The sequence below is a fragment of the Ambystoma mexicanum genome, chromosome 14 (genome assembly GCF_040938575.1).
Source record: "Ambystoma mexicanum isolate Mex_15411 chromosome 14, UKY_AmexF1_1, whole genome shotgun sequence".
Classification (NCBI taxonomy): Eukaryota; Metazoa; Chordata; class Amphibia; order Caudata; family Ambystomatidae; genus Ambystoma; species Ambystoma mexicanum.
In genome coordinates this window covers 136,324,115-136,351,933 of record NC_090940.1, presented here as the reverse complement: position 1 = coordinate 136,351,933, position 27,819 = coordinate 136,324,115, and the positions used below count along the sequence as shown (strand labels likewise).

The 27,819-nt window shown below is 45.4% G+C and overlaps 1 protein-coding gene across 1 annotated transcript in view; it reads left to right on the top strand.

The window, feature by feature from the left end:
- LOC138527254 (uncharacterized) overlaps positions 1-27,819 on the top strand; it is a 200,132-nt gene that overhangs the window by 114,809 nt on the left and 57,504 nt on the right. The window contains exon 3 of the mRNA XM_069638358.1: positions 2,027-2,388. Coding sequence (XP_069494459.1) covers positions 2,057-2,388 — 332 coding nt within the window. The 5' untranslated portion in view covers positions 2,027-2,056. The remainder of the gene's footprint in view (positions 1-2,026; positions 2,389-27,819) is intronic.

Below are 27,819 nucleotides of genomic sequence, written 5' to 3'. Positions count from 1 at the left end.
TTGGATACTTGAGAGTATTAGGTCCGGCAAGCACTTGTTTAGGATCATCCATCGTTAGAACACAAATTGTTACTGAAGATTGTTGGCTTCATTCAAAATCTTTAGCCCCCAAGGTATTCTTTGGTGCTTGTAATAAACCTCTAAAGTAGGTATTGGTAAATTATTCTGTTTTCTTGATAAATATTTAAGTTGTTTGATTGATGACATTTGCTTTTGGTTTTTAGTTAAGCAAGGCGTGATATTTATTTAGAAGTCTCAAGGGACCTCATCACAAGTATGACGGTGTGGGCAAAAACGACGGCAATGCAGACGTAATTGCATTGCCTCATTGCTGTACTATGAGTGTGGCAGTGAAGTGGAGGATTTACCTCTAGCAAAAAGCCAGAGGTGAATCTGGCACTTTATTGCCAAACATCTGCAGATTTACTGCACGGCAATTCTGCCAGCGGTAAATCAGCCACAAAACCCCATGGAATTCTGGACTTCAAAAATGGGGAATTATCACCACTCGGAATCCTGCAGTTAATCCACAGGCTTGCGTGATGGTAACTGATTTTGGCAGTAATTCTGCAGATTTACCAACCAATTACTGCCGAATTCGGAGCAAGGCACATAATATCTTAATTGCTTCGTCCTCAGTGAAGCCATTGGTTTCTGCTTGTTTTTCAATGGAATAAGCAAACTCTGATTAACTCATTGCGATTTTCCCAATGGTCTCATTCTTGTTGGTTTAACGAAGAATTGTTTTTACTTGTCAATATAAATCACACAATGGGGTGTCATGTATTGTTTAGATGCTGCTGGTTCAATTGGACGAGGTGTAGGATCTCACTGTGCCTGCTGGATCAAGAGGAGGGATCACCACAGTCGGGTCCCGCTGGTCGTAGAGCAGCAGAGCTTTGCATTGCGGGAGAATTAGAATCCAGCAGGCCCCCAGTGAGTTCATAATTCCTAGGTGTACGGGAGCATTTCTGGGCAGTGGTTAATGGCATAGGTCTACACAAACACATTTCCAATGCATCATTCAAACATCTGCAGTCTCCCAATCAGTGAAGGCCAGCCCGATTCATGCTATTATGGCCATCATTCTGTTGTATAAAGCGTCTTACAAATGCTCAATAAAATAAAAAATTAAATGTGGACTGAGGTGTCTGGCAGATTGTCGTCCTAGCTAGAAATAGTTCCATCCAGTCAGGCTGCCTTTATGGACTCTGAACAAGAAATCATGTATGCAAATTGCCAACCCATCCGGTTTTTTAACCTCATAAATTGCACTAGAAGGGCAACAAAGCCAATTTCCTTTTTACAGCACTTTAAAACCACAGGGAAGTGATTTTGTAGGGGAGAACATAACAACACTGCAGCCTAGCCTAGCAAAAAGTAAAAATCTCCCACCAGCCTGTAAATAAAACACACTGACCCTAATTACAAGTTTGGTGGTATTCTGGTGGTAAATCTTCTGGAATACCGCCAAATGGAATTACCGTCATAGCCACTTGGTCTGACAGATTTCGAGCCGCATTACTAGTGTTGGTAGGTGGTGTTAGTCCCCATTTTTCCCAATGAATTTCATAGAGATTTCAGCGGTACCGCTGGTGATAATACCACCGATTTTGCCAATTTTCAGCAGAAAGTTGGAGGAATTTGCTGGAGGTAATTCCTCCACTCCAGGGCCAAACTCATAATATGGAGGAGCGGGAAAACATACATGTAATGAGGCCCATTGTATGGGTGAGAATCCACCTCTCATTGCCCATATCTGAGACTTTTGTCATACCCCACCTTGTGAACCATATAGAGTTGTAACGTCCAGTGAGATGTTGGATTAATCCTTACTGGTGATAAAAGAGGCCCGGCACTTATAAATCCAGTATACATGTCAGGGAGCTTACCCAATTTTCTGAAAAGTGACTTTCCCCCCTAATAACCTCCTCTGTCGATCATTTGAAGCTGGAACTAAAAAAGATGGAAAGCGTTTGTGTTTGTTTTTTCGAAAATTCAATAACTCAGGATTCCTTCTTCACAGGAAATTGAAAAATCTCAGATAAGAGCATAAATGCCCCCTGGAAAGTCTAAAGACACTAAAAAAAAGGCAGATACTTCACAGGAAGAAGAAACTAAAACTGAGGAGGAATCAACATCAGAAGAAGAAACTACACGCGAAGACGACACTACACAAGAAAAGGAAACTTCTCGTGAGGAAGACAAATCAGGCGATAAAGCTAAGTCAGATGATAAGGCTAAGTCAGACGAAAAAGAAAAGTCGGGTGAAAAAGAAAAGTCAGACGAAAAAGACAAGTCACAAGAAAAAGATAATTCTGGTAACGAAGAACAGAAAGATGAACAAAAAGAAGATACGAATCAAGAAGAAAAAGATAAAGAAAAGGAGTAAGTATGATGATAGACATCTTGGGAAAATGACAAAAATCAGTATTTATAATTATACTTTCACTGATAAGAATAAGTTACTTATCTCAAACTACAGATCTTCAGCATGTATATCAATTATAATTCTGGGATCTCCAAGTCCAATACCCAGCAGCTCAATCCATTCCAGGTTTTCACGGTATCAATACAAAAGATAGCAAAGGCAGCAGATCGAAATGAAAGATATTTACATAGTTAGTGATTATCCTGAAAACCTGATGTGGTTGGCGGTCTTGAAGCTGCATGTCTATATAGTACCAATTTTGTTAGAATGTTTCGCCGTCATTCTGTAGGACACCATCAAAGTTTGAAAGACTTTGGACCAGTTCATCTGTCATTGTAATTTCTTCCATTTTGTTTATATTTTGATGTCACAAACTTACTCTAAATTTATGATGCTGGCTACCAGTTCCTTAGGGCCGCTTGATTGATACTACTGAAGATATCTCATCTGGATCACAGTTGTTACAGTTGAGCAACTTATCTTTCCACAGATTTGAATTCTCCATTAAAATCCTAAACTTGTTAAAAGACTCTGGCATGCGTTGATCATGCAAAGCATCCAAAGTGATTATGGCATTGATCATGAGTCTACCACCTTTGGCTCACCAAATGTTTTGGGTTGCAACACCTCCGTCAGCTACAGCAAGCATAATCAATGGTGAGGGCTCATGGGAGTTGTAGTCCAAAAACATCTAGAGAGCCACCAGCTGCAGACCTCTGGTACAGATGATTACACTGATTGCCACTACTTGTATGGCAGTTTCTACTACAGTGGTTCCTTAAACGGCTTTCCAGAATATGTCAGTATTGTTTGTTTTGTATTCACTAAATTGAAAAGAAGCTGGCAACTGTGAGTGGTAACAGCAAAGGAAAGACCTTAAACACATTTGCAGTTATTACTGCACATACTGATCTATAACGATATGCAAACCAGTAGTGGTGGTGGTTGAGGATATTCCAATGGTGGCGATGGATGGTAGCCCTCTAAATCTCTGGGGTCCCTCCTGGGATAGAAGGCCTTTTTAAGGGAAACGTTGAAGCCCCTTACTGTTTGAATGATAGCACACAGTGTGAGGAGTGACTCACAGGATATAAATTCTGGCATGTTGTGGAACGGGGGCTAGCCCATGTATCGATTTGAACAGGAGACGAAGGAATTCGAACGGGCGAAGATTTTTCATGGACAGCCACACCATATGCGGGCAGTATGCAAAGGCGGGCGAGGTTGATAGCAGGTGGCAGAGGGTAGAGGTAGCACAGTTCAATGCCTTGTTGAGAGTAGCTAGGGAGTAGAGGGAGTAGAGGGAGTGGGGTGGATGGAGCAGTAATCCGGCCTGCCAAATACATGCTGAATAGCTTTAGACTTTAACCCAACATAAAGACTCCTACACAGAAAGAACACTGGCATTGACACATTAAATTAAAGTCCTTCCATATCTCATCAAAATATTTATTTTAAAGTCATTACATTTAAAAAAAATTAAAAAGAACTGCATCAGAGTCTGTGGAATGTAAATGGAAATAACTTATATGAAAAAATAGATTCCTCCACATCAAATAGAAACTAAACCTAGACCTAAAAGAGCTTCCAGTCCCTTTGCCAAAACAAGGCAATCCCTGGTGGAGCAAGCACAATGGGGGTCATTACAAGTTTGGAGGTAGCCATGCCGCTATTAGCGGCATGGCTACCCCCTTACCGGGTACCGAGTACCGGGTCCCGGGTCCGAGTTCCTCGAATGAGGAATTACCGGCCCATTCCGACCTTGGCAGGCCCGGTAATTCCTCATTCGAGGAACCATTCCCCATTCCCATTTGAGCCCCCATAGGGCTCAATGGGAATTGGGAGGGTGCTAACAACGGGCCCGTTGTTAGCACCCTGGTCTGCTCGCGGGACCCACTAAGGACGCCTGCTTTTACCAGGCGTCCTTAGCGGGTCCCGGGAGCAGAACTCGTAATGTGGCAGTACGGGGTTGATGGCTCTGGCACCTTTACCGGCGCCGTAAAACCCTTACCGCCACACTCCTAATGACCCCCAATATCTCTCTATACAGCATGCAGTCGCTGTATACTAATCATTCTAATGATAATAATACTTCTGCAGGCGCCAAGCTCATGGCACTCATTGTATCAACCTAAGGATATCAGGTTGAGTTGGCCCAGTTGAGATTCATTACCCAGAGGGCTCTTACAGAGCACCACAACAACAAAACAAACCACACATTGGGCCTCATTACGAGTTTGGAGGCAGCCATGCCCTTAATAATTAAGGCTGCCTTAATAAGGGCATGGCTGCCTCCAAACTCAGGCCTGGGTTCCCTGAATGGGGAAATACTGGGCCATTCTGACTTTGGAGGGCCCAGTATTTCCCCATTCAGGGAACCCGGACCATCCCCATTCCCATTTGAGCCCCCATAGGGCTCAAAGGTAATGGGGAGCATGCTAACAATGGGCCTGTTAATGACAGGCCCGTTGTTAGCATGCTGGGCCGCTCGCAGGACCCGCTAAGGACGTCTGGTAAAACCAGGCATCCAGAGGGGGTCCCGCAAGCGGACCTCGTAATACGGTGGTAAGGGGTTAACGGCGCCGGCACCTTTACCGGCGCCATTAACCCCTTACCACCCACCTCGTAATGAGGCCCATAGTCTCGCCCAACAGCACATGGCGGCTACCAACCGAAAAACACACCGACGCTCAGTGAACGGTGTTACTGAACTGAAGATGCCAACAGCACCACAAAGCTCTCTTGCTCTTTTTCCTGCTCAGTCCTACTAACTTACCCGCCTCCATCCTTTCTTTACAGGTCCGCCAGACCACGAAGAGAACCGCTCAGGTGTCAACAGTGCGTGGTTTAGGAACCTTTAACATAACATAACACTACACATAGGGCGCAATGCATCTGGTTGGTTGAGAAGTATGGAGCAGCTGTAAAGTAGTCTATGGGCCTCATTACACGGATGGCGGTATTAGCACATGGACCAAGGTGCTATTAGCACCTTGGTCCATGCCGGTAAAATACCGGCACCGCCTTGGTGGAAGGGGGAATTACCGCCCCATTCCAAGGTTGGCGGGGCGGTAATTCCCCCTTCCACCACTGCCCTTCCCCATTCCCATTTTTGCCCCAATGGGAATGGGGAATTTTTGCCGTAATTAGCACCAAGGTCCCTTAGCGGGTTGGTTTTTAATGCCTGCAAAAAGCAGGCGTTAAAGCACCAACCCGCTAAGGGACCTCGTAGTAAGGCGGTAATGGTTAACGGTCACCGTTACCATTAACGGTGACCGTTAACCATTACCGCCATCTGTGTAATGAGGCCCTATAACTCATAATTTCCTAATGGTTCTTACAGGTTGAGGTACTCGCCTTCAGTATGAGGCTCCTGGATGTGGCAAGAGGTCCACTGAGATTCAGCAATAGGAACCAAACCGTTCCGCTAAAAAAACAACGATGCAACAGCTGCATAAAACCCAACTACGAAAAATAAGCTCACCTCGTAAATGGTCAGTTTGCAGAAGATATATTGACCGATAAACAGAGGGCCTCTATAAGAGTTTGGCAGTAGTGGTAAAGTGGCCAATATTTAGAAATATCACCTGCTTAGTGCTCTACGTAATTAAGGGCTTTGCTACCAAAACCTGGAAAGACCACTTGCATTTGTGTGGAGGTCATTAGAGGCACACAAATGCGGTAATGGTGGCAGTATTAACCATGCGCTATTACAACATGTCCCCAATGGAATCCAATGGGACTTTACAATGGGGAATAACTAATGAGTCTGCATAACTCCAAATCATGCATGCCATTATCCTTACTGCATGTGGTAACCCTAATTGAGTTTAACGGTTTTACCTCTGGTAGGACCGCCAAACTCTTAACAAGGCCAAATCATGTTATCTGGAGAAGGTTACGACGTTCACTGTGAAAACAAATTATGGACCAGCCCTATAAAAAGCCATTGATCTTAACTCATGAAAAGATGTGACTAGCAGACCTCATGATCAATTCTCCAGAAAAAATGCAAAGGCAACATAGAGCCTTACATTTTGGTTGGTTTTACTGGATCGCTGGATAGTCGTATGGCGATCAGCACCTGAGGCAACAGCGTCCTAAAACAAATATATAAATGATAATTCAAAAGCATCCAAACTCAATTTTCTAGCTTCCAAAGTTTACATTTTGAAATAGTAAATACTGAGAAGTAAAAATTCAATAAATAATTTGAACTCTATATTTTGAATGACATTTTTATAAAAATGAAATTGATTAATAAACAAATCTTTTTTCTTGTCTTGCCCCCTAATTCCTGTGCCACTGAAATCCCCACAAACCTGTTGCATATTCATTTCCATTCCTTGGACTAACTGGGCATACTGCCCAAATACTATCTTCATTAAAGTGGGGCAGGTCCCTGCCCCTTTACATCCATTACCTCTCCACCCTTCCTCTTTCCCCAATCACATCCACCTCCCACTGGCTTGGCCTACAATTATCATGGTTTAAAATTGTGTTTTAAATGTGCACAGGCCAGTTGTACTTCAGGAATATAATCGATTCTGCAAATGCCATTGCTTTCCCGGCCACCGGAGCTAGGCCATCACTAGTCTCGAGACAAAACATGCCTGCAAGGAAAACGACCAGGAAACTGACTTTTTCCTGCTACGCTCCTTCCTGTAAATACTACCTCCAGACAAAAGCATCAACCGCATGCGCTACTGGATCTATGTGAAAATACTGAATCCTTTACTGTGAATCCCGAAATCCAGACTGTTGTCTGTTTCTTTGCACTTTTTTGCACAAATAAATGTGGGTGGGGACCACTGCACCCCCCCACCCACAGCCCCCATTCCAAAGTAATACCCCTACCCCACTTACCATCTCTATTTGTGCGGAAAAAGTGCAAACATTCGACAAAAAAAATCTCTACATTTTTAGGTTCGCATTAAAGGAGTTCGGCATGTTCGTCCTATCCCGCGCTACTTACCACATGCAGTAATTTCCACATATAGTAATTACTACACCTCACACAGTCCTATGGGACTACAAAATGGGGAATAACAGTAAGGTCTGCATGACTTGGAATCATATAGACCTCTCTGGTTACCGGTAATGAACTGGATGTGTTATCAATAACTGAGTTTGGCGGTATTACCCTCGTGATCAGGCCCTTACTCTTTTGTCTGTTTTAGTTACCAACCACATTTTAACTCCAGAGCTGCCTTGGTAGGCCAAGGGTGTGATCTTAGTGTGACTGGGGCCATCAAGCAGAGCCAACATATGCCAGGGGCACTGCCTTAAATTGTCAGTAAAGACACATATGACTAGTTGCCTCTGTCTTATGGAAGGCATAGCCTCACATGCCATATATAGTTATATGCTACATACAGCTCCACATTCCCAGTTGCTGCCTTAATCTTCCAAGCTTAGCCTGCTATCTATTAAGATGTTATGTTATTGACATCTTGTTGAGCGCAACAGGCCCGTAGGCCTCAGTGCGCTGGAACCATGAAAGGATACAGCAACAGAGTAGTTAACACACAAAGCAGGAGACTGTCAGTGGCCGGGCTGCAGCAGGCCAGCCATTCTAATCATTAGAATTAAAAAATAATGTTGTAATGGATTTTTTTAATGCTAAAAATGAAGGATTGTTGCAGAGAGAATCTGGCAAAGAGTTCCAAAGGATTGGAGCCTGCACGAGGAAACATCTACCACAAATGTTTTTCAGTTTAAATCGAGGGACGTGGAGCTGAGAAAGGTCCATTGATCTAAGAGATCGAGAAGCTGTGACTTTGGACAATCGATTGGAGAAATAAGTAGGAGCTTGACTGTTCTGGCATTTGTGTGTCAATGTGAGAATCTTATAGGCAATGCTGTGATGTACCGGTATCCAGTGAAGGTTTCGCCTGGATTGGGTTAAATGGTCGCGCTGTAGGCCTGCTACTGCCTCACAAGCCATGTAGTAGTCATAATACAGAAGGTACAGCCTTCCATGTCCAATTGCTGCCATCATTTGCCAAGCACAGCTGCAGGCACTTGGTAATGGCTCATATGAATGTATAGTCACTATATATAACATTTCATAAAATGCAGCTTTAAATCGGCGCTTCCAATGTTAGGAGTTATGGCAGCATGAGCTGCGTGCAAACGAACTATTCATGTCTTCGAAGGCGTAACAAAATAATTACAAAAGGACAAACGATTGCTGGATGCTTCTGCATTCATGAAACCTGCAGGCCTCATTATGGAAAGAGCGAATTGCAATCGGACGGCGGTAAAAAAAAAAAACATTGTTGGTAAAGCCAACCACAGCACCCAATCCTGAAACACAGTCAGTAACGGGTTGCCCACCCTGATACTAACACCAAACGTCCACCCGGTAGTGGCAAATTACACACTGCCAGTGGTGAAACCCAAACCGCTGAAATCAGGATCAAAGCAGTAATTCCACCAGACAGAGGCAGTCATTCCCGCCCAATTTAAGACCTGCGAGGGGCTGTTCTAAAAGTAAGGCCCTCAGCATCTGCAGGAGGGGTGAACAATAAAAGAATCACACCCAGAAGCACACACAGCTGAAACCCATGTACAATTCATGCATTGCACCTGTGACATGGCCAATCAAAGACCTACATGGAGCTGACCAGAGGGAAAAACATGCCACTCCCCTTCCCAGTAGCAGACAAATGAGCATCACCTGCAACATGAGGGAAAAACAATACACAAACCAGAACACCTGCTAGTGAATCCTTGTAGGGAAGAGGCCCAGCAGAGTAGGGGCAGATGATGGCAGAGTTGTGGCTTGAGATCCGGAGGGCAAAAATATACCATGCAAGAATTCCAAAGTTGAGACAGATCACCATTGGAAGGACCAGGGATCCTGTGTATACTCTATGCCGATTCCCAGCAGAAGCACTCATTGAGAGATAGAAATAGAAATCCCCCCCAACCACTCACGGGGGTGAGGCCATTACACACCTACTGAAAGTAATCATGACCCTCCAAATATTGGCATCTAGCAGTGCTTAGGTCACTGCTGCACAATGTGCAGAGGCCATTTATTTGTATTTATTTATTGGTCACTTGTTAGGCGTTTATACAATTAGCAAAACTGTTTCAAACCGCCCGCAGGGCGAACAGGGTGGGGACAGAGAAAGGCAGACAATGAGTTACAACAAAGATAAATAATTGAATTATTAGTACAAACAAATAATGAGAATAGAAATGGAGGGGAAACGAACATCTATGCCTTGTTAGTGTTCAGAACGTGCAAGTGCAGAGGGGAGGGGGCGAGGGAGAGGTGCTGTGATGCTCATGGAGAAGTGCTCAAGGTAAGTGCTAAGAGGAGAAGACCATAAGTGCAACCACCCATGGGTACAGTGAGCCTAAGTGAGTGCAGTAGGAAGACAGCGGCTGGGATGAGAGATGCGGGGGGTCAGGGCCCAAGGACACATAAGGGCCCTGCACATCAGTCACGCTACTATATGATTAGCAGTGAAGAGAGGAGGAGAAGGAAGAGGTAAAGAGAAAGGTCTTGAGCCTTTTTCAGAACTTAATGAGGTCATGCTTAAGACACAGAGGGAGAGGGAGGCTATTCCACAGGAAGGAGCCAGCCGAGGAAAGTGATCGACCACAAGCTCTCTGTTTAGCAAACTGCTTAACACGCATGGAGTTGGTGCCAGAGGAACAGAGGAGTCTAGAAGGGGAGTATTTGGTCAGGAAGCGTTGAAGATATAGTGGTCCCCGGCCCCAGATAACCTTGTGGATGATATAGAGGGATTTGAATTTAAACCGTGCTGAGACCGGAAGCCATTGAAGGCTTTGTAGGGCAAGAGAGATGTGGTCCCTGGGCTTGAGGCCCAGGATAAGTCTTACTGCCCTATTCTGGAATAGCTGTTTGGCCTGGTGTCAAAGGATGAAGCAGCCAAGAACCGCTTATCTATCCTTGAAGAACAAGTGAACGTGAGAAGCTGAATCAGCCCTTGTTAAGGTGTAAGAAACAACACCATGAGTGTCATGTCCATTAATCTAAGACAATTAAATGCTGTAAAACAGGCTGAAATATGGTCTCCTGTCATGTGAGCCTAGGATGAAAATAGGAGTGGATGTGCAGACCTGAGCTACGATAAGGATGTGCCCATACTCCCTTTTATTCTCAGGAGCAGTGATACTTTGCAAGGCCAAGTTCAAAGACAATCTGAATGACAGAAGGCATGAGCGATGAGAGATGTTGGGCTAATTGGGTGGTGAGACACAGTCAAGTCCACCCACCAGAACCTGGGGTACCAGCTTACGTGCTACTAGTGAACTGAATGTTCCAGAAGGGTACAAGCATGTCAACCAATTGTAGAAGGCCACATAACGAAGGATCTTAGTGTGACTGGGGGCCATCAAGCAGAGCCAACATATGCCAGGGGCATTGCCTTAAATTGTCAGTAAAGACACATATGACTAGTTACTCCTGTTTTATGGAAAGTATAGCCTCACATGCCATATATAGTTATATGCGAAATACAGCTTCATATTCCCCGTTGCTGCCTTAATCTTCATAGCTTAGCCTCCTATCTATTAAGATGTTATGTTATTGACATCTTGTTGAGCGCGACACGCCCGTAGGCCTCAGTGCGCTGGAACCATGAAAGGATACAGCAACAGAGTAGTTAATACACAAAGCAGGAGACTATCAGTGGCCGGGCTGCAGCAGGCCAGCCATTCTAATCATTAGAATTAAAAAATAATGTTTTAATAGATTATTTCAATGCTAAAAAAGAAGGCGTGCTGCATTCATGAATGGTGCCGGTACATCCAGCCTCCCTATACCCATGGAGTCCTTTAGGAATCCAATGGGAAGGCAGAGTAATGGATTGTGGTGCCTGGCAATGGGGAAATGCAGGGTCCACCAGGGCTGTAATGCCCGCCCCTGTATTATCCCATTGCCAGGTGCTGGAAAAATGTGCACGTTCGGCGGCAGCCTGCCGGTTTTACTGGCAAGGCTACTGCCGAACTTGGAATGAGGCCCAATGTCCTGAATATGAAGGTTGCAGGAAAGGGAGGAATTGAAGATGACTCTGAGATTCCTGGCTAAAGAGGAAGGGGAATGGGGGGTCCATGAGGTAGGCCAGAGTGCCGGGAAGAGGTAGGGTGCAGGGGACCCAATAGGGAGACTCTCTGTTTGGCTGGCATTGAGGCAGAGGTCATTAGCAGTGCACCAGACATGAATGGCAGAGAGGCAGTCAGGGATGAAGGAGGGTGCAAGGGCGTCAGTGGGAAGTTTGAAGAAAAGTTGTGTATCATCAGCGTAGCACTGGAAGTTGGGGGAGAAGGTATATGTTAAAGAGCCAGGGCGAAGGAATGGAGCTCTGGGGAATGCCACAGGTGGATGAGGAAGTAGGGGAGGAGAAAGGGCCCAGAATGGCTTTGGAGGAACGGTCAGTTAGGAAGGAGGTAAGCCATTCCAGTGCCCGCTCCGAGATGCCAAGGGTGTCATGGAGCCTTTTTATGAGGATGGAATGGTTTGCTGTGTCAAATGCAGAGGAGAGATCAAGAAGGATGAGGACAAGAGATGCGAGCAGTTCTTCACGGGTGATCAGAAGAGCAGTTTCCCTGCCTCTGGAAGCTCGGAATCCAGACTGGTTGTCATGTAGACCGCCAACAAGTTCAGTATGAGAGTTGAGTTGGGGAGGGCCAGCTTCTCAAGCAGTTTTCCCAGGAAGAGAGTGATGGAAATGCGGGGGTAGTTGGTTGGGCAGGAAGGGTCTGCAGAGGGTTTTTTTAAGGAGGGGGCACACAAGGGAGTGCTTGAGGGAAGATGGAAAAGAACCAGTAGCAAAGGAGTTGTAGAGATCAGCAAGAGCAGGGGCGAGAGAGGCAACATTTTCCTTGATGGTTCTGGAGGAGCAAGGGGCAACCTGTTTGGAGGAGACCTTCATGTAGTTGACAACTCTGGTGACTTCTTCAGGGGAGACAGGAGTGAAGGAGAGGAAGGAGGACGGAGGAGGGTGAGTGGTAGGGGGATAGAGAAAGGAGGATGTGTAGGAAGAGTACATGAAAAGGCTGTTCAGTATGTCCTGGGTTTTGGAAGTGAAGTCAGAAGCGAGTGCATTGCAGAGGGCCTGGGAAGGAGTAGGGGCAGAAGATGCTGCGGATGGGTTGGCAAGTTACCTGCAGATATTGAAGAGTTCAGCCATGTTGTTGGACGCATTGGACACTTGTGCCTAAATGTGGGCTCTTTTTTTGGCATGGATGGAGAGTCTGTGGTGTCTCTGGTTCAGGTGGCAGGCCAGTTTGTCCAAGGGTGAGCCTGAAGTGTGCCGCTTCCATTCAGCAGCCCTGCACTTACGTTTTGCGTGAACGAGATTGACAGAGCTTTATGAGGAGTTGTCACAGGCTCATATGGATCCAAATGGGAGGTGAGGAGAGAGTGGTCAGACCAGGAGAGAGGGGTGACCAAGGCAGTAGAGAGAGTGAGGTTGGAGTGGATGATGGCATCTAGCGTGTGTCCAGCAGAATGGGTCAGGCCAGAAGGAAGAATGGAGAGGGATAGGGAGGAGCAGAGGTCAGTGAAGAGGGTGGTTGCTGTGCAAGGGGAGTCTAGGTGGCTGTTGAAGCCACCTAGTAGTAGCAGGTTGGAGGTGGTAGAGAGTAGGGAGAAACAGAAGTCTGCCCACTCAGAGAGGAACATTGAAGAAGTGCCAGGGGGCCAGTAGATGGTAGCAATGGTCAGGGTGGAGGAAGGGGAGATGACCAATTTGCATACAAGGCTCTCAAAGGACAAATAGTGCTGGGTGGGTAGGATGGTAGAAGGAATCCACTCTGGGAAGATTAAGGCCACCCCATCGCCATTACAGTGGGGTTGAGGCTTTGAGGTGATCTTAAAGCCGTCTGGGAGAAATGAGTCAAAGGAAGTAACTGAGCTGGCATTGAACCAAGTTTCAGTGAGTGCAAGTATTTCCAGGTCAGTGTCTTCAAGGAGATGGCAGATGCCAGCTGTCAGCAGAGTGTTTGATGGCTGATCTTGAGTTGAGGGTCACCAGGTGGAGATGATTGCTGCCTTTGAAGGTTTTTTGAGGTGGAGTGTCAGGACGTGGGGCATCCGTCTGGAGTGTTGGAGCAGAGGAGGTAGAAGGGTGAGAGGCAGGGGAAGGAAGGAAATTGATGAGCTAAGGCAGAATCCAGTCAAAGAGAAGGAGGTTGACCTGAAGGCCTTGAACCAGGACTGTGCCCGTGAAGTAGACATTGGGCCTCATTATGAGTCCGGTGGTAGCCGTGCTGGTAAATACCGGCACGGCTGCCACCGGAGTCATTTTTTTTCCGGCACCCGGCAATGAAGACTTACCGTGGCATTACAGTCCCGGCCCCGGCGGTCCCCGTAATTCCCTATTTCTGGGCGCCGGAAAAAATTACTCCCCATTCCCATTCGAGTCCCATTGGACTCAATGGGAATGGGGAGGACAGATGCACCAGCATCATTCATGAATGGTGCCGGTGCATCCGTCACGGTCTGCGAGCGAGTGCCGTTCCGGGCTGAAAGGCACCCGCTCGCAGAACTCGGAGTATGCCGGTCCGGTAGCAAGGGTGCCGGTAGCTTACCGGCACCGTTGTTACTGGACGCGGTAATGTGGTTTGTGGGGAGCGGGGGCAGGCCAATAGGGAACAATATTCCACTACTTCTTTTCATACACTTTGACCACTGACCTTTACACTAGCAGACAATTTCAATGCAGGATGGAGGCACAGCTAAAAGCAAATTTAACACTAAAAGACAATTTCAATGCAGGTTGGAGGCACAGCTAAAAACGAATTTTACACTAACAGATAATTTAATTGCAGGATGGAGCCACCTCCTACCCCTTTCAGACGATGTGGAGATTAATCCAGAAGCTATTGAAGCTGCTCCTTACCCCTGGAAGATAACAACTTAAAGCACACCTGAGATACCCAATGAAGAGACCATGACAGGCCAAACGAAGAGAAGTACAGTACCACAACAAATCTCCAGAACAGAAACGAGGCAAAGAAGTGGAGTTTGAGGAAAGTTGTATAGCATACTGGCAAGAAACAAGTCAAAAATCCTCAGTATATTCGACCATCTCCTAAGCCCAAAATTTGGAAGAGGGGGAGTTCAATGGTGGACATTAAATCCTCCCCTCTTACACATGAAGATACCTTCCAAAACACAGACACTGTTCTGAGGTACTGGCCCCTGATACCTGTTGTCTTCCCTGAGACACATCCTGAAATATGACCCACGCGAAGGCCGTCCCCTGGGAAGTTAGATCAGTGAGAATACTCAGTTATGACTGTGACAAATCAACTTCCGGGGTACCAGTGGTCCAGGGGTGAATATTGGTTTCTAAACCATCAATCAGCCCCACACCTGGTAATACACCAGATGGGATCCGACCAGATTGGAATAACAAGCAAATTATAAACCTCCTTGTCCAATTTTGGTAACGTTGATGAAACGGCAGGCTTATCTCCGAAAGGTCGTGGATCGTTGGTTAGTTGCAACACAGCGAAAATACAATTATTACCCAATGATAAAAAGGACTGTCCAGTCAAGGTTGTATCAAAAATATCTACTTTATTTATACCACAACAGACAGTTTTAGCAACACTACGAAATACAACCCACCCTGTAAAGGAATACAAAGCACAGAAAGTTTCAAAGAAGGAAAAGGGATGCAATCTGGATACTGACAGGAGGGAAGACGGTATGGTTAATAACCACCACAGATTGTTATGGTTTCTTGGCTTCAGCACAAGAGGGGAAAAGGGTCTTAAAATGTCTCTAGTGGCCTTCTGGGAAGGACCAGCGGACAGAACCACAATGTACCTTTGGCTGTAGATGTTCTTGGTGCTTGACAGGGTCGAGCCAGCTTAAGGGCGCTTTGCATGCTTCTGTGACAGAGTTTGAGATGGGAGTCAGCAGCGGGAATGAGGCTGCAAAAGGGTTCAGCGAGCGAAGCTGAACAAATGGCTGCAGGCTGGACTATGCAGCGGCTTGGAATCAGAAATCATTGTCTCTAGTTGTCTGTTGTGCTTTTTAGTGTGGTCTTGTCTTGTTTGTTGTGAGTCCGAAAATTGTTAACTAGTTGGTTTGTAAATTATTTATTTATTTTTTTGCTTGATTTATTGTTTTCATGAAATATTATGATTGTTTTGTAAACTTTCTCGAGGTACTGTATTTTACGGTCTATATATTGTATTGGTATTGCATTTTGTTTCTGTGTTTTGTCTGTTTATTCAAAATTGAAATAAAGTGAGTAAAAAAAGAAATTAAAAAATAAAGAAATCATTGTCTCAGTGCTGATTGGCTGAAGCACTGGTCAAGGAGATTCCGGAATGCAGGCAACAGAGGCAGCAGCATAATCCTGCAGCTCCTGGCACTCTCCTTTACATGGATGATAGGAGATAATGAACTCAAAAAAGAAGATCGCTGACAATCCAGTCTCTAAGAAACCTAAGTCAGTCACAGAGATGGCAGAAGTCCTAGCCCGTAAGACATTTACTCCCTCCTTCTGAAAGATGTGGGAGTGTGAAGTCTTCCATGGAGGACCTATCTCTGAAAGTTGCCCAGATAGACAGCCGGGTCTCGGTCTTGGAAACTGGTACACCTTCTATGTCATCGGAAATTTCTGGCTGTTTCAGAGCTTACAAAAACCTGAGAGATGATTTCCATAAGGGGAGAGCGGAAACCATGGAGTTGCACCTGAAAATCAGAAGTAAAATCTTGCGAATTGTGGGTGTGGAAGAAAAAGCAGATGAAGACTTGGTTCAAATGGTGGTTGAGATAATGAAGACCACCTTCAAATGTGAGTACTTCGCCCCAGTTGACATTGATAACGTCTACAGAGTTGGTAGGAAAGGAGGTCCTAAAGCAAGGCAGATTCTGGTCTCCTGCATGAATACCATAACCAAGGAAGTTATTTTGAGAGCAGCAAGGAGTAAAGAAATCGTCCACTTCAGAGGCAATCTGATATTTGTTTACCCAGATTACCCAAAAGAAGTTTTGGAAATCAGGAAGTCTTTTAAGGGTCCAAAGGACTTGGCAAGATCTTTGGGTGTGAAGGCTTTCTTAAACAAGATTAACTTGCTGACACTAGCGTTTCCAGAAGGGGAAAAAAGCACTCCCGACCCTAATGAGGCTATGAAATGGCTGAGTGTTTTGAAAAATGACTCAACTGCAATGGATTAATGAGTGCCTGGGCAATACCATCTCTTTTTGTATGGTTTTTTAACCTTGTGCTATCATTTTTTAACTTGACTTGAATTAATTTATGCCAGGAAAATGGTGCTGCATTGATCTACAGTTAAACGTTCTATTAATTTTAAAAAAGGCTCACCGGCTTTCTTCATGTATTGACAGTATGGCACTTCAGCAGCATTAGAGAAATGGACCTTGCACGTCAATCTTTACATGCAAGGTCAGCTGATTTAGGACGTGGATCAAATCGAGGATACTGTAACAGATGTTGAATCATACGTGGGCTACGGGCAAGTACTTTTCGGCTAAGATATACTTAATTTTATTTATGAGTTTTCATTGGAAGGCGTGTATTGGGTTTTACTACTCCAGCGTGGCCCAATATAAAATTGCTATATTGCAATCCAACAGCTGATGTCAACACCAATGGGCAAAGATCTGAATCATTTGCATTAAGACGTGGTACTAGACAAGGGTGTCTGTTGTCCCCACTATTATTCGTCATTGGGTTGGAACCACTAGCAATAGCTTTGAGAGCAGAAAAGGGACTAAAGGGCATAGGTTGTTGGGGTCTTCAACAAAAGATATGGCTATATGCCGACGATTTGTTGTTAGTTCTGAAGAATCTTAATCATTCAATACCAATACGTATGGATATTTTGTCCGCTTTTAACCGATGCTCAGATTATAAAATAAATTGGGCTAAATTGGAGGTCCTTCCATTAGTGCATCATTGTGACAAAAAACTTTATTACGCAGCTGGTTTTTAGACAAACTGCTGCATTTGGGAGTTTGGATTTTACCAAATATTGATGGCTTCATTAAAGAAAATATGGATATGGTATGTACTTCATTCAAAATGGATTTAGAGAGATGGAAAATGCTACATATATCCCTCTGGGGAAAGGTAAATGCGTTAAAAATTCTCTCGACACCGAGAATCAACTACATGCTAAGTATGATCCCTCTAGACATTGAAAATAAGTACTGGCTAGAGTTGGATAGACTCATTCAAAACTACCTATGGGACCAAAAACTAAGAGAATTACAATTGCCCCTAGCTAAGGGGGGACTAGGGGTACCAAATTTCAGAGCATATCACTTAGCTTTTATGTCACAAACCATAGTTGATTTCATAAAACCTGATTCAGATGAATGGATGCGTGCTGAAACTAGTCACAATGGTCCACTAGCACCTAGGGTTTTATTAACGACTGTGCGTAGAAGGTGTGATGTAAATGATCCACTGACTTGGAGTCTACAAACTTCTTGGAAAAAACTGAATGACTATTTGGGATTTGATGCATTGAAAGATCCCAGTGCCTCTGTCTGACTGAACCCGGGCATTACATTTTAGGGTAAGGCTTTGTTCTGGTCTGAGTGGTTCCTAGCTGATGTGCACTGGATAGTGGACCTTTTAAAAAAAGGGAGATGGATGACTGCGAATGAATTACAATCAACCTTCAATATTCCGAATTTGTGTGTGGCAAACTATCGGAAAATCAAGAAGGCAATTGGTGAAGTCAACATTGAAATGAGACTAGACGTAAATCATTTTCACAAGACACAAAAAGTGGGTCAGTGTGACTTGGTTCGTCGTATATATGGTCTGATTGTGACCAAATATAAAAGTAATGATGCATTGAGAGAGGAATGAAGTCGGAGAATTGGGAGCGACATTACTGAGGATGAATGGTCACGCATGTGAGTGAATGTGAGACTTTGTTCACTAGGCTTGACCGAAAGATCCCACCAACTTAAGATCATAAATAGGGGTTTTTGGACCCCAGAGAGGTTGGAAAATAGAGGATTGAGTGACAATGCTGAATGTTGGGCTTGCGTTCATGACATCGGCATGTTAGAGCACATGTTATGGGACTGTGCAAGGGTGAGGGGATTCTGGTTTGAGTATGATAAGATTTGTGAAACAATACTTAACGAAAGGTTGGCTCTCGGTTGTAAGACAATAATTCTGGGAAGTGATGACTCATTGGAAGATCTGATTGCATGTAAAAAAAATGTTTTTTAGAGGTGCAATGGTGGGAAAAAAACTAATAGTAAGTGGATGGAAGTCAGCTGAACCGGTGTCTATAGAAATGTGGTTTACAGAAATGCATAACTTGGCAGATATGGAAAGAGTGCTATCTTGGTTGGATAAGAAAATGGCTTTATTTGAGAAGATTTGGGGTACATTTCTGACACTGTACTGATCCAAGAAATTGTGATGTGAATCTTGGGGTGGGTGGTGGGGGAGTAAATGTAAATAAGTTGAGGGAGGAAAATGTATCTAATATATAATTGTTTTGTCAATGTAATGTTTCAATGTTAATACCGTAAACTAAAATAAAATGTAAAAAACATTTTTTTTTTGTTTTTAAATTAAGCACTGGTAAAGATGTCTTGAATGTCTTTAAGCGACGGTGGGTTGACAACAGTCAGCGTTGCTGTTGGTTGCAGATCAAGGAACTCGACTGGCTCGAAAATGTCCTTTCAGGAGGATGTCGGTAGATGCTCATTGCAGCACTTCTCCCAGCTTCTTCAATGGGCTTGTGTCGTCTTTTAAGACAGGCGGCCCAAAACTGAGGGGTCGTGTTTCAGGCAGCTTCCTTGTCCTTATTGTAGGTTCAGCAACCTTCTGGCACTTCATATCTAGGAAGTGTGCTCCAGACCTTAGCAGGGCACACTGGGTGCTTGCTAGGTACCAGTTCTAAAGTGGCTGAAGGGTTCTCTGAGTTCCGTATCTCCCTCTGTTCCCTGGAAAATGTGTAGGAGAGGGATCTTGCTTCCCTCTTTAGATATCCTGGCCTTCCATCACTGACAGAAGATGTAAGGCAGACTGTACCTTCAGCCAGGGTCCGAGGTTGAGTTCTCATTTCTTATTTCTTGTGAAGTCTTCAGACGATCTGCCAAAAGAGGGGCTCAAACCTCTTTTAAAGCCAAGTGGGCCACAGTGATTGGTGTAGTGATTGATTTAGGCTAAGCCAAGAACCAATCATGGGGTCCCAGCCAACAATCTCCTATATACGTGAGGTCATAGCCAGAGTGCTTTGCAACAGGAAAGGTAAAGGGGTCAAAACGTGGACAAAGTGTGCCCCAGAACCTAAACGGCTGAACCCTTCTCTCAACAGAAAGAGCTCTGGACTCACTCCCTTGCACTACTAAGTCCCACCCACCTTCCTGTCTGTTGTGTTCAAAGAGTCTCTCTGGTTAATGGTTCTCCCTGTGTAGTTCCTGTCAAAGCGGCACGTCTCCCTTGTAGTAGCTGCACGTGACCAGACTCTGTCTCCTGCAAACCACATTCTCATACCTTATGAATAGGGTCCTCCTAGCCGGGTGGTCTACTGTAAACAACAGACCCAGACATGACAGTTCACTGTCAGTGATACGGAGGGTGGGAGCTGGCTTCAGGTTGACACAGTTACATATGAAAGGTTGTTGGGTGTCATGTCTGCTTTGTTACCCTCTGAAGCCAGGCCCCATGTTGGCCTGTTTGAAGTACCCTCGATTGGTATGTTAATCGCTGCCATCAGCTGCAGGGCTTAACAAAAGAGCAGGGCGGTTCCATGGAGTCTTTCTCACTTAATCAGGCTGACCATGACAACGGCGGACTGTGTCTGTAGGCTGTGTCCACATCAGGGTACACAGTCTATGCTTTTGTCATGGTTTGAACATAGGAAAATGTGTGTGGATTATCTGCACACATTTTCCAAAGGTTGATCTACCATCATTCCATTTAATTAAACATTTTTTAAAAAGCCCAACCGATTGCACGCCCACCATGCATATGGTCGAATTCCTCACATGTTCCCAGCTTCAACATGTGAATGACCACCCTACTGAAGGTCAGGTTTGTCATCTAGGTGAACCTACCAGATTATGCCATCTGCATTTCCATGCTGGGAGCCTGGCGTGTGCTGGATGTCCATATCTAATCCCTTTAGGGATATGGCCCAACACAAAAACTTAGGGTTCTACCCTTGAATGGTCATTAACCATCTAAGAGGCCAGTGGTCTGTTTGGATATTAAAGTGTGACCCAAATATGTAGGGCTTCAGCTATTCACTGCCCACATGACAGCGTGAGTTTCTATTTCAACAATGGGCTAAATCCTTTCCCTTTTTGTCAATCACCTGCTAATGTAGGCAACAGGTTGCTCTACCCCTTGAGAGTTCAGCTGCGCTAACACTGCTCCAATCCCAAAATCACAGACGTACGTCAGGATAAAGGACTCCTGACCATGGTTTGGCACTTTCAGAACTGGGGCCCTGCGCCATCCATACTTCAAATCATGAAAGGCGGTTTGACAGGTGGGGGACCAAGTTACCTTCTTTGGCATCTTTTGGGAAGTTCCATCATTCAGGGGCATGGCAATGGTCCCGTACCCTTTGATGAATGACTGGTAGTACCTGATGAGACCTAGGAAGGCCCTCGCCTGTGTCTTTGTGGTGGGGATGTCCCAATCCTTCACAGCCTGTACTTTAGCTAACAGAGGTTGTTTCTTACCTCCACCGACCAGGTGGCCTAGGTAAGTCACTGTGCCGTGCGCTATCTGGCACTTTGTGGCCTTTATAGTCAGACCTGCGTTCTGCAGCACCTGAAGCACTTGTTTCAGGTGAGATAAATGATCCTCCCAGGTGTGGCTGAACACAGCGATGTTGTCTAAATAGGTGACACTGACGTCTTCCAGTCGAGACAAAACCAGGTTTATATGAATTGCAAAGCTTAATGAAACATGAATAACAACAGAAGGTCATAAGCTTTGCTACATTGTTTTAATGGAATGCCCTTTAGGGATGTGTATTAACATCTGTGATTTAAAGATAATTGATGTGTTTTATGTAAATGGTTAAAATGTCTTATTCCCTAAGTCTAACCAATAAACATATAAATAAAAAAATTTAAAAATTAAACGGGTTAACCATCCTCTGAAAAGTGACAGGGGCATTCTTTAATCCGAAGGGCATGTCAGTGAACTGAAAATTTCCTTTTGGGGTTGAAAATGCTGACCTCTCTCTCACTCTGCCTGTCTAGCTGACCTGCCAGAACCCTGCCGTGAGATCAAAGGTACTCATGTACTTGGCAGCGCCAAGCTTGTCAATAAGCTCATCTACCCGAGGAATGGGGTGAGCATCTGACTTTGTGACAGAATTGAGCCCCCTGTAGTCCACACAAAAGCAAACCTCCGTCTTCCCTGCACTGGTCATTCTAGGACCAGTACCACTAGGCTGGCCCAGGAGCTGTAGGATGGCTATATCACTCATATGGCCAACATCTTGGAAACTTCCTCCTTGTTGGTGTCCCTCACCTTATCGGACATCCAGTGAATTCTGCTTTTCACCAGCTTGCTGTCCCCAGTGTCCACATCATGGGTGCACCAATCTGAACAACCTGGAATCTGCGCATACAGACCGGCAAACTGTCCCAGTAAACGGCAACAGTCTGTCAGTTGTTGTTCTGACAGATCAGTTGCAAGGTTGACACCTTCAACTGATCCATCTGTGGCTTCAGTGTGCACGAGGTCTGAGAGTGGACGAGTCTCCTCCTCAGTCTCTCTATCTGTCACTAATTTCATGACAGTCATCCCTGAAATAATGGGGTTTATGCTGAATGAAGTGAAATACTTTGCACATCTGTTTAGGCCCTTTAACGTCAATGAGATAGTTTACCTCACTGACTTTTTCAAGCACACAGTACGGACCAGTCCACTTGTCCTGAAGGGCACTGTGTTTGACAGGTTCCATAATCCACACCCACTGGTCTGGAGAATAAACTCTCACTGTGGCCTTCTGGTCATGCCAGTGCATCATCAGCTCCTGACTGGCCTTTAAATTCTTTGTCAACTGTTCCATGTACTTTGTCATTCTAGACCGAAGGCCAAGTACATAGTCCAGCACATCTTGTGTGGGGGATGAGGGTTTGCCTTCCCATCTCTCTCTCACTCTCTCTCACTAGACTGAAGGGACCTCGTACAGGGCGTTTTCTCCTCAGGTGTTCTTCCAAGACACTAATCATGCCTTTCAGGATTTTCAGGATTTTGCTGAACCGCTCAACAAGCCTGTTCGTTTGTGGATGGAAGGATGTGGAGAACCGGTAGGTGACTCCACACTCTTCCCACATATCCTTCATATGCACTGATATGAAGTTTGTCCCCTTGTCAGAAACAACTTCTTTTGGGAAAACAAAATAAAGCAGAATATCCCAGTAAGAGCCTTTGCAACCACAGGGTCTTCAATGCTCCCCAGAGGGACAGCATCAGGGTACCTGTTGGCATGGTCTACCACCACCAAGATGTATCTGTTCCCTGAGATGGTTTAGTGATCCAAAGTACACAAAATGTTCATGCCTATTCTCTCGAAAGGCTGCCCAACCACGGAAAGTGGAATTAAGGGGGCCTTTGTGGTACCGCCTGCCTTGCCAGAAGCTTAACAAGTCGGGCAGGACCGGTTAAATCCGGTGGCCAGTAAAAGTGCGCAGACAAGTGGTCTGGTGTCTTAGTCACTCCCAAGTGACCCACTAAAGGAATCTGGTGAGCCAAATCCAAAAGCAAATTTCTGTGGCATTGGGGAATAACCAACCTTCTGGTGCCCTAGTCGAGTCTTTTGGCTTACTGTACAGGAGTCCATCCTTCCGGTACACTTTGAACAGTCCAGGGGGCTCGCTTTTAGCCTGCATCTCTGCCTGCTTCCGCAGGCCGTCAAGAGTGGGACACTCTTTCTGGGCTTTAAAAAAGGCAGTCTGATCTGGGCCCCCAGCTGATGTAAACTCATCCAGCTTGGGCAGACCCTTCAGATTTGAACTTACTTGTTCCTCCACCTCAGGTTCCTGTGCTACACCAGGCAAATATGAAGTCACTGAGTCCCCTGCTACAAAAGTAGGGTCCTCAGTGGGTACTGGATCCTCTTGCACAGGGGTAGGTGACTCAGCACTCTGTGGTACTGGACCAGGGGCTACCGGTCATTCTGGTCCCTCGCACAAGCTAGCTGGAAGCACTCCTGACCCTAAGGCTCTGAGAGTCTTCAATCTGGTGGCTTTTTTGGCCTTTGAACTTGTAGCCGCCGCAACTATCTCGGGGTCCGGAAGATCATTACCCAACGGACTTGGTACAGGGATTCAATCTTTCACCGCTACACGGCACTGGGTTGTTTCAACTCGCCACCTGAACTCTACTATAGCCAAAGGGCACTTAGTCTGTCTGTCAAACCCATAGACTGTACAATCAAGTCCAATAATATACTGACCTGGCTTCACCCATTAACGTGGGATAGCAGTGAGGCTACGCGAGGTATCTCTGAGTGCCAGAGTTTTGTGTCCATTGATATACACATGTTCGAATAACAGTTCAGTGTTACTGGGAACTAGTATCTCTTCTGAATACACAGTACCATTCCCACTCAGTGCAACCAATCCACATTCAGCCACTCCTTGGCCTAGTGGGAAGTCCTCCTCTAGGAGGCCCACACTAATGATAGCCTTCTCCATGAGTCCAACATTCACTATGGCTTTCTTGGTAAGCCCTTGCAAGCAGGATCCCCTTTACTATGGCCCAGCTACATACACACAAAACAACCTTTGGATTGTGAGAACACAGGTGTCCCAGTGTTAGGGGTGCCAGTGCTCTTCTTTTCTGGGTGCATGACTGAACTCAACTTGTGGAATTTCCCTTCATTCTTTTGGGTACTGAGGGTATTCTTACTCCCCTAGAATCCTCCATGCAGGTGGCCAGGGAAAAAAGCCATTGCTATTGGATCCGGACCCTGGGGATGGACATGCGAGGGAGGATCACCAGGGTGGAGGACCCTCAGGGATTGGGAGTGAGGTACCTTTAGGTGAGACATAGTATCCCCCTTATCCTCAGGATAACAAACCTGATCTTCCCCTGACCTTTATTGGTCATTATAAAAGTGTTCCACTTCTCTCTCGCTTTAAATTGCTTGACAGTACTGAGATGAGGAAGAGACAGCTAGGAGCTATGAAGATTACCTCCAATACCCATTCAAGTACTGGGACGAAGAAGAGGCCTGAAGGTCAGGCATGCCCCACTGATTTGTTTAATTATTGTCAGTTAAGCCAGGCAAGGCAAAACATAAATCTACACCTGTAGCCTGTTAGTAATGCACAGGTGCATAAAAGGTGGAGCTGCAGGAGAGACAGAGAGCGAGAACAGAAGCAGAAGCTCGAGGACAAGAGTGGAAATCGTGTGCAAAGAGCAGTCGAAATGCCAGGATGCCACAAGAGGCCCTGAGAATCCCGCTGGATGGTGACTGCTGATTGGGGGTTCCGCAGATGGGAAGGCGGGCAGCCGGCGCTGCTGAAAGGCAAAGGCAAAGCTCCACAGAACAGCCTGTGAGTGCGATGTGAAGCACCCGGCTACTTGGCTGCCCCTCGGAAGGAGAGAGAAGGAAGAAGGAGCCACCGAGACTGGGTAAATGTCTGGGACACTTAAACTACCCCGGGCGTTCACGGAAGATCGAACAAACAATATCGGTCAAATGAAGTCAATTATGTTACTTATGTTCAATGCCGAACTGAATGAAATAAGTGGAAGCAACGTAGCGTATTGAATGAATCAACTCTCGTTATTTATATTGAATACCAAACTGAAGGAAAACAGATAACGTGACTTATATTGAATACCGAACTAAATGAAGCAAGTGATAGTAACTTTCCAGACTGAACTAAACAAACCAAGTTGCTTCTATTTGAATATCGCAATGAATGAAACAAGTGAAAGAAACATATGGTGAATACCAGATTGAATGAACTAAGCAAAAGCTACAATAATTGAATACTTCATTGAGTAAAACAAGTAATCTGACCTTTATTGGAATACAGAAGTGGAAAACAGACAGAAGATAATGAATTGCATGAAGGCAACATTTAGAACAAAATTAACTATTTATCTGAATGCAATGGCATAAGCTGAACCACCATTGATGAACAACGAATTAAAAGCCAACAAGAAAACGAAATCAAAGGCTTTAAGAAATACATGTGAAATACATGTGGTAAAGTTGTGAAGCTGCACTTTAAGAAACTGTTTGGTAAATCACATATGAAACTTTGAAAGAAGCCTGAAAGCTCCTGCTTGTGCAACCTTTAATGGGTAAGGGACCCTGAGTTGGGAAAGTTCAGCTGAAAGACAAAGGCTTCAAGACTATTTCCTTTAACATTAAGCTTGGGGAAGGGAACCCTAAGTGTTGGTGTCCTGGAACTGTGTTACTCTGGAACTGTTTTGAACTTGGGGAAGGGCATCTTGACCTTTATCAAACTGTCATGTAATGCTAAAAGGAGGAGAAATTGAACTCTGTGGTGAACTTATTAACATTTGGCCAAGAAGGCTGACTACTATGCCAGAGCTGGAAGTAGCTCAGAACTTTATGTTGAGAACACTATTTGAGATATGGTTGATGTCCCTACACATCGTCTGGTATTAGTTGGAGGGAAGTATAGGATTTGGACACAGACTGATTTTATGTTGAACTTACTGACACTTACGTCCCTTAGTTTCTTTAGGTAGGGAAATCGCACCTTAGTATAGGGCAAGCTACGCCTTACTGCATCCTGACATTTTCTTTAATAAAAGATTATTCAACTTTAAATCTGTTGTCTGTGTCTTCTTCCATGATGCCAACCTTACAGGACCTGATTTACAAGAGAAGTGGGTTGGACCTTTGTCCTTCCCATCCTTGTTACTGTTCTTGAAAACTGAAATACGTCTACAGGTGGTGCGCTCCCTCCTATATTACTTGCAACATGTTAATAACCACAATAAATCAAGAGAATAAGAATGTTTTATAATCACTCTCTGTCAAGAAGGATAAAGAGAATAACACATTCCATCCAACTCATGTAATTTTGACATACATACTCATGACATACAGTTTCAAAGAAGGAAAAGGGATGTCTCTGGATACTGATAGGCGATAGTCGGCATGGTTAATAACCACCACAGATTGTTACGGTTTCTAGGCTTCCGCACAAAGGGAGAAAAGGGTCTTAAAATGTCTCTAGGGGCCATCTGGGAAGGACCAGGGGAAACAGATCATAATGTACCTTTGGCTGTAGATGTTCTTGTTGCTCGTCAGGGCGAGTCAGCTTCAGGAGGCTTTGCAGGCTTCTGTGACAGAGTTTGAGATGAGAGTCAGCTGCGGGTATCAGGCAGCAAGACGGCTGGGTGAGCGAAGCTGGATGAATGTCTGCAGACTGAGCTATATGACAGCTCACGGTCAGGAATTATTGTCTCAGTGCTGATCAGCGGTTCTGAAGCACTGGGCGAGACGTCTTGGATTCCTTCAAGCGTCTTTAAGCGACAGCAACAGTGGCTTGACAAAGGTTAGCCTTGCCGTCGATTGCAGATCAAAGAACTAGAATAGCCTGAAAATGTCATTCAGTTTAGAGCATAATCCCAGGTGCGCCAATCCAACAGAGTATTAGACTTTGGTAGGTTTGAGCCAAAAGATTGTAATTCCACGCTAATGTGGCAATAAGACCCGAGGCGGCGGGCCAATACTGCCCAAGGTAATGCCCGGGCCGTACGCGAGGGCCTTAACGAAGCCCCAGGCATTACCGTGGGCGGTATTGGCCCACCGCCGAGGGTCTTATTGCCATTAGTAGCCCAGCCCGTTAGACTGGGGTACTAATTGATTTTTTTTTCTGTTCCGAAACGTTTCGGAAAAGAAAAAAAAAGAAAAACGACCAAGAAAATGGCCTCCGCCATGGAAAGGGAAAACGGAGTCCGTTTTACCTTTCCAGTGCGGCCATCGGGAGTGGACTCGCTGGGAACACAAGTGTTCCCAGCGCGTCCGCTTCCGAAAAAGGATTAAAAAAAAAAGGTAAGTGGGGTTGGGAGGGCAGGAGAGGGGAAAAAAAAAACGTACCTGCGTCCCCGGCGGGGGACGAGGGAAGCCCCCAGCCGTGTGGAGGCGCAGAGCGGGGATGGCCCCGCTCCGAGTCTCCACACGGCTGGAGGCTTCCCTCGTCCCCCGTTGGGGGCGCAGGAACAAGAAGGTAAGTTGGGGGGGCAGTGGGAGGAAAGGGAATTAAAAAAAAAGACTTACCCGAGTCCCCGGCGGGGGGCGAAGGCAGCCTCTCAGCCGCGGGGAGGCTCGGAGCGGGGATGGGCCCGTTTCAAGTCTCCTCATTGGCTGAGGGGCTGCCACGCCCCTCGCCGGGAACAGAGTAGCCGGCACGCACGGCG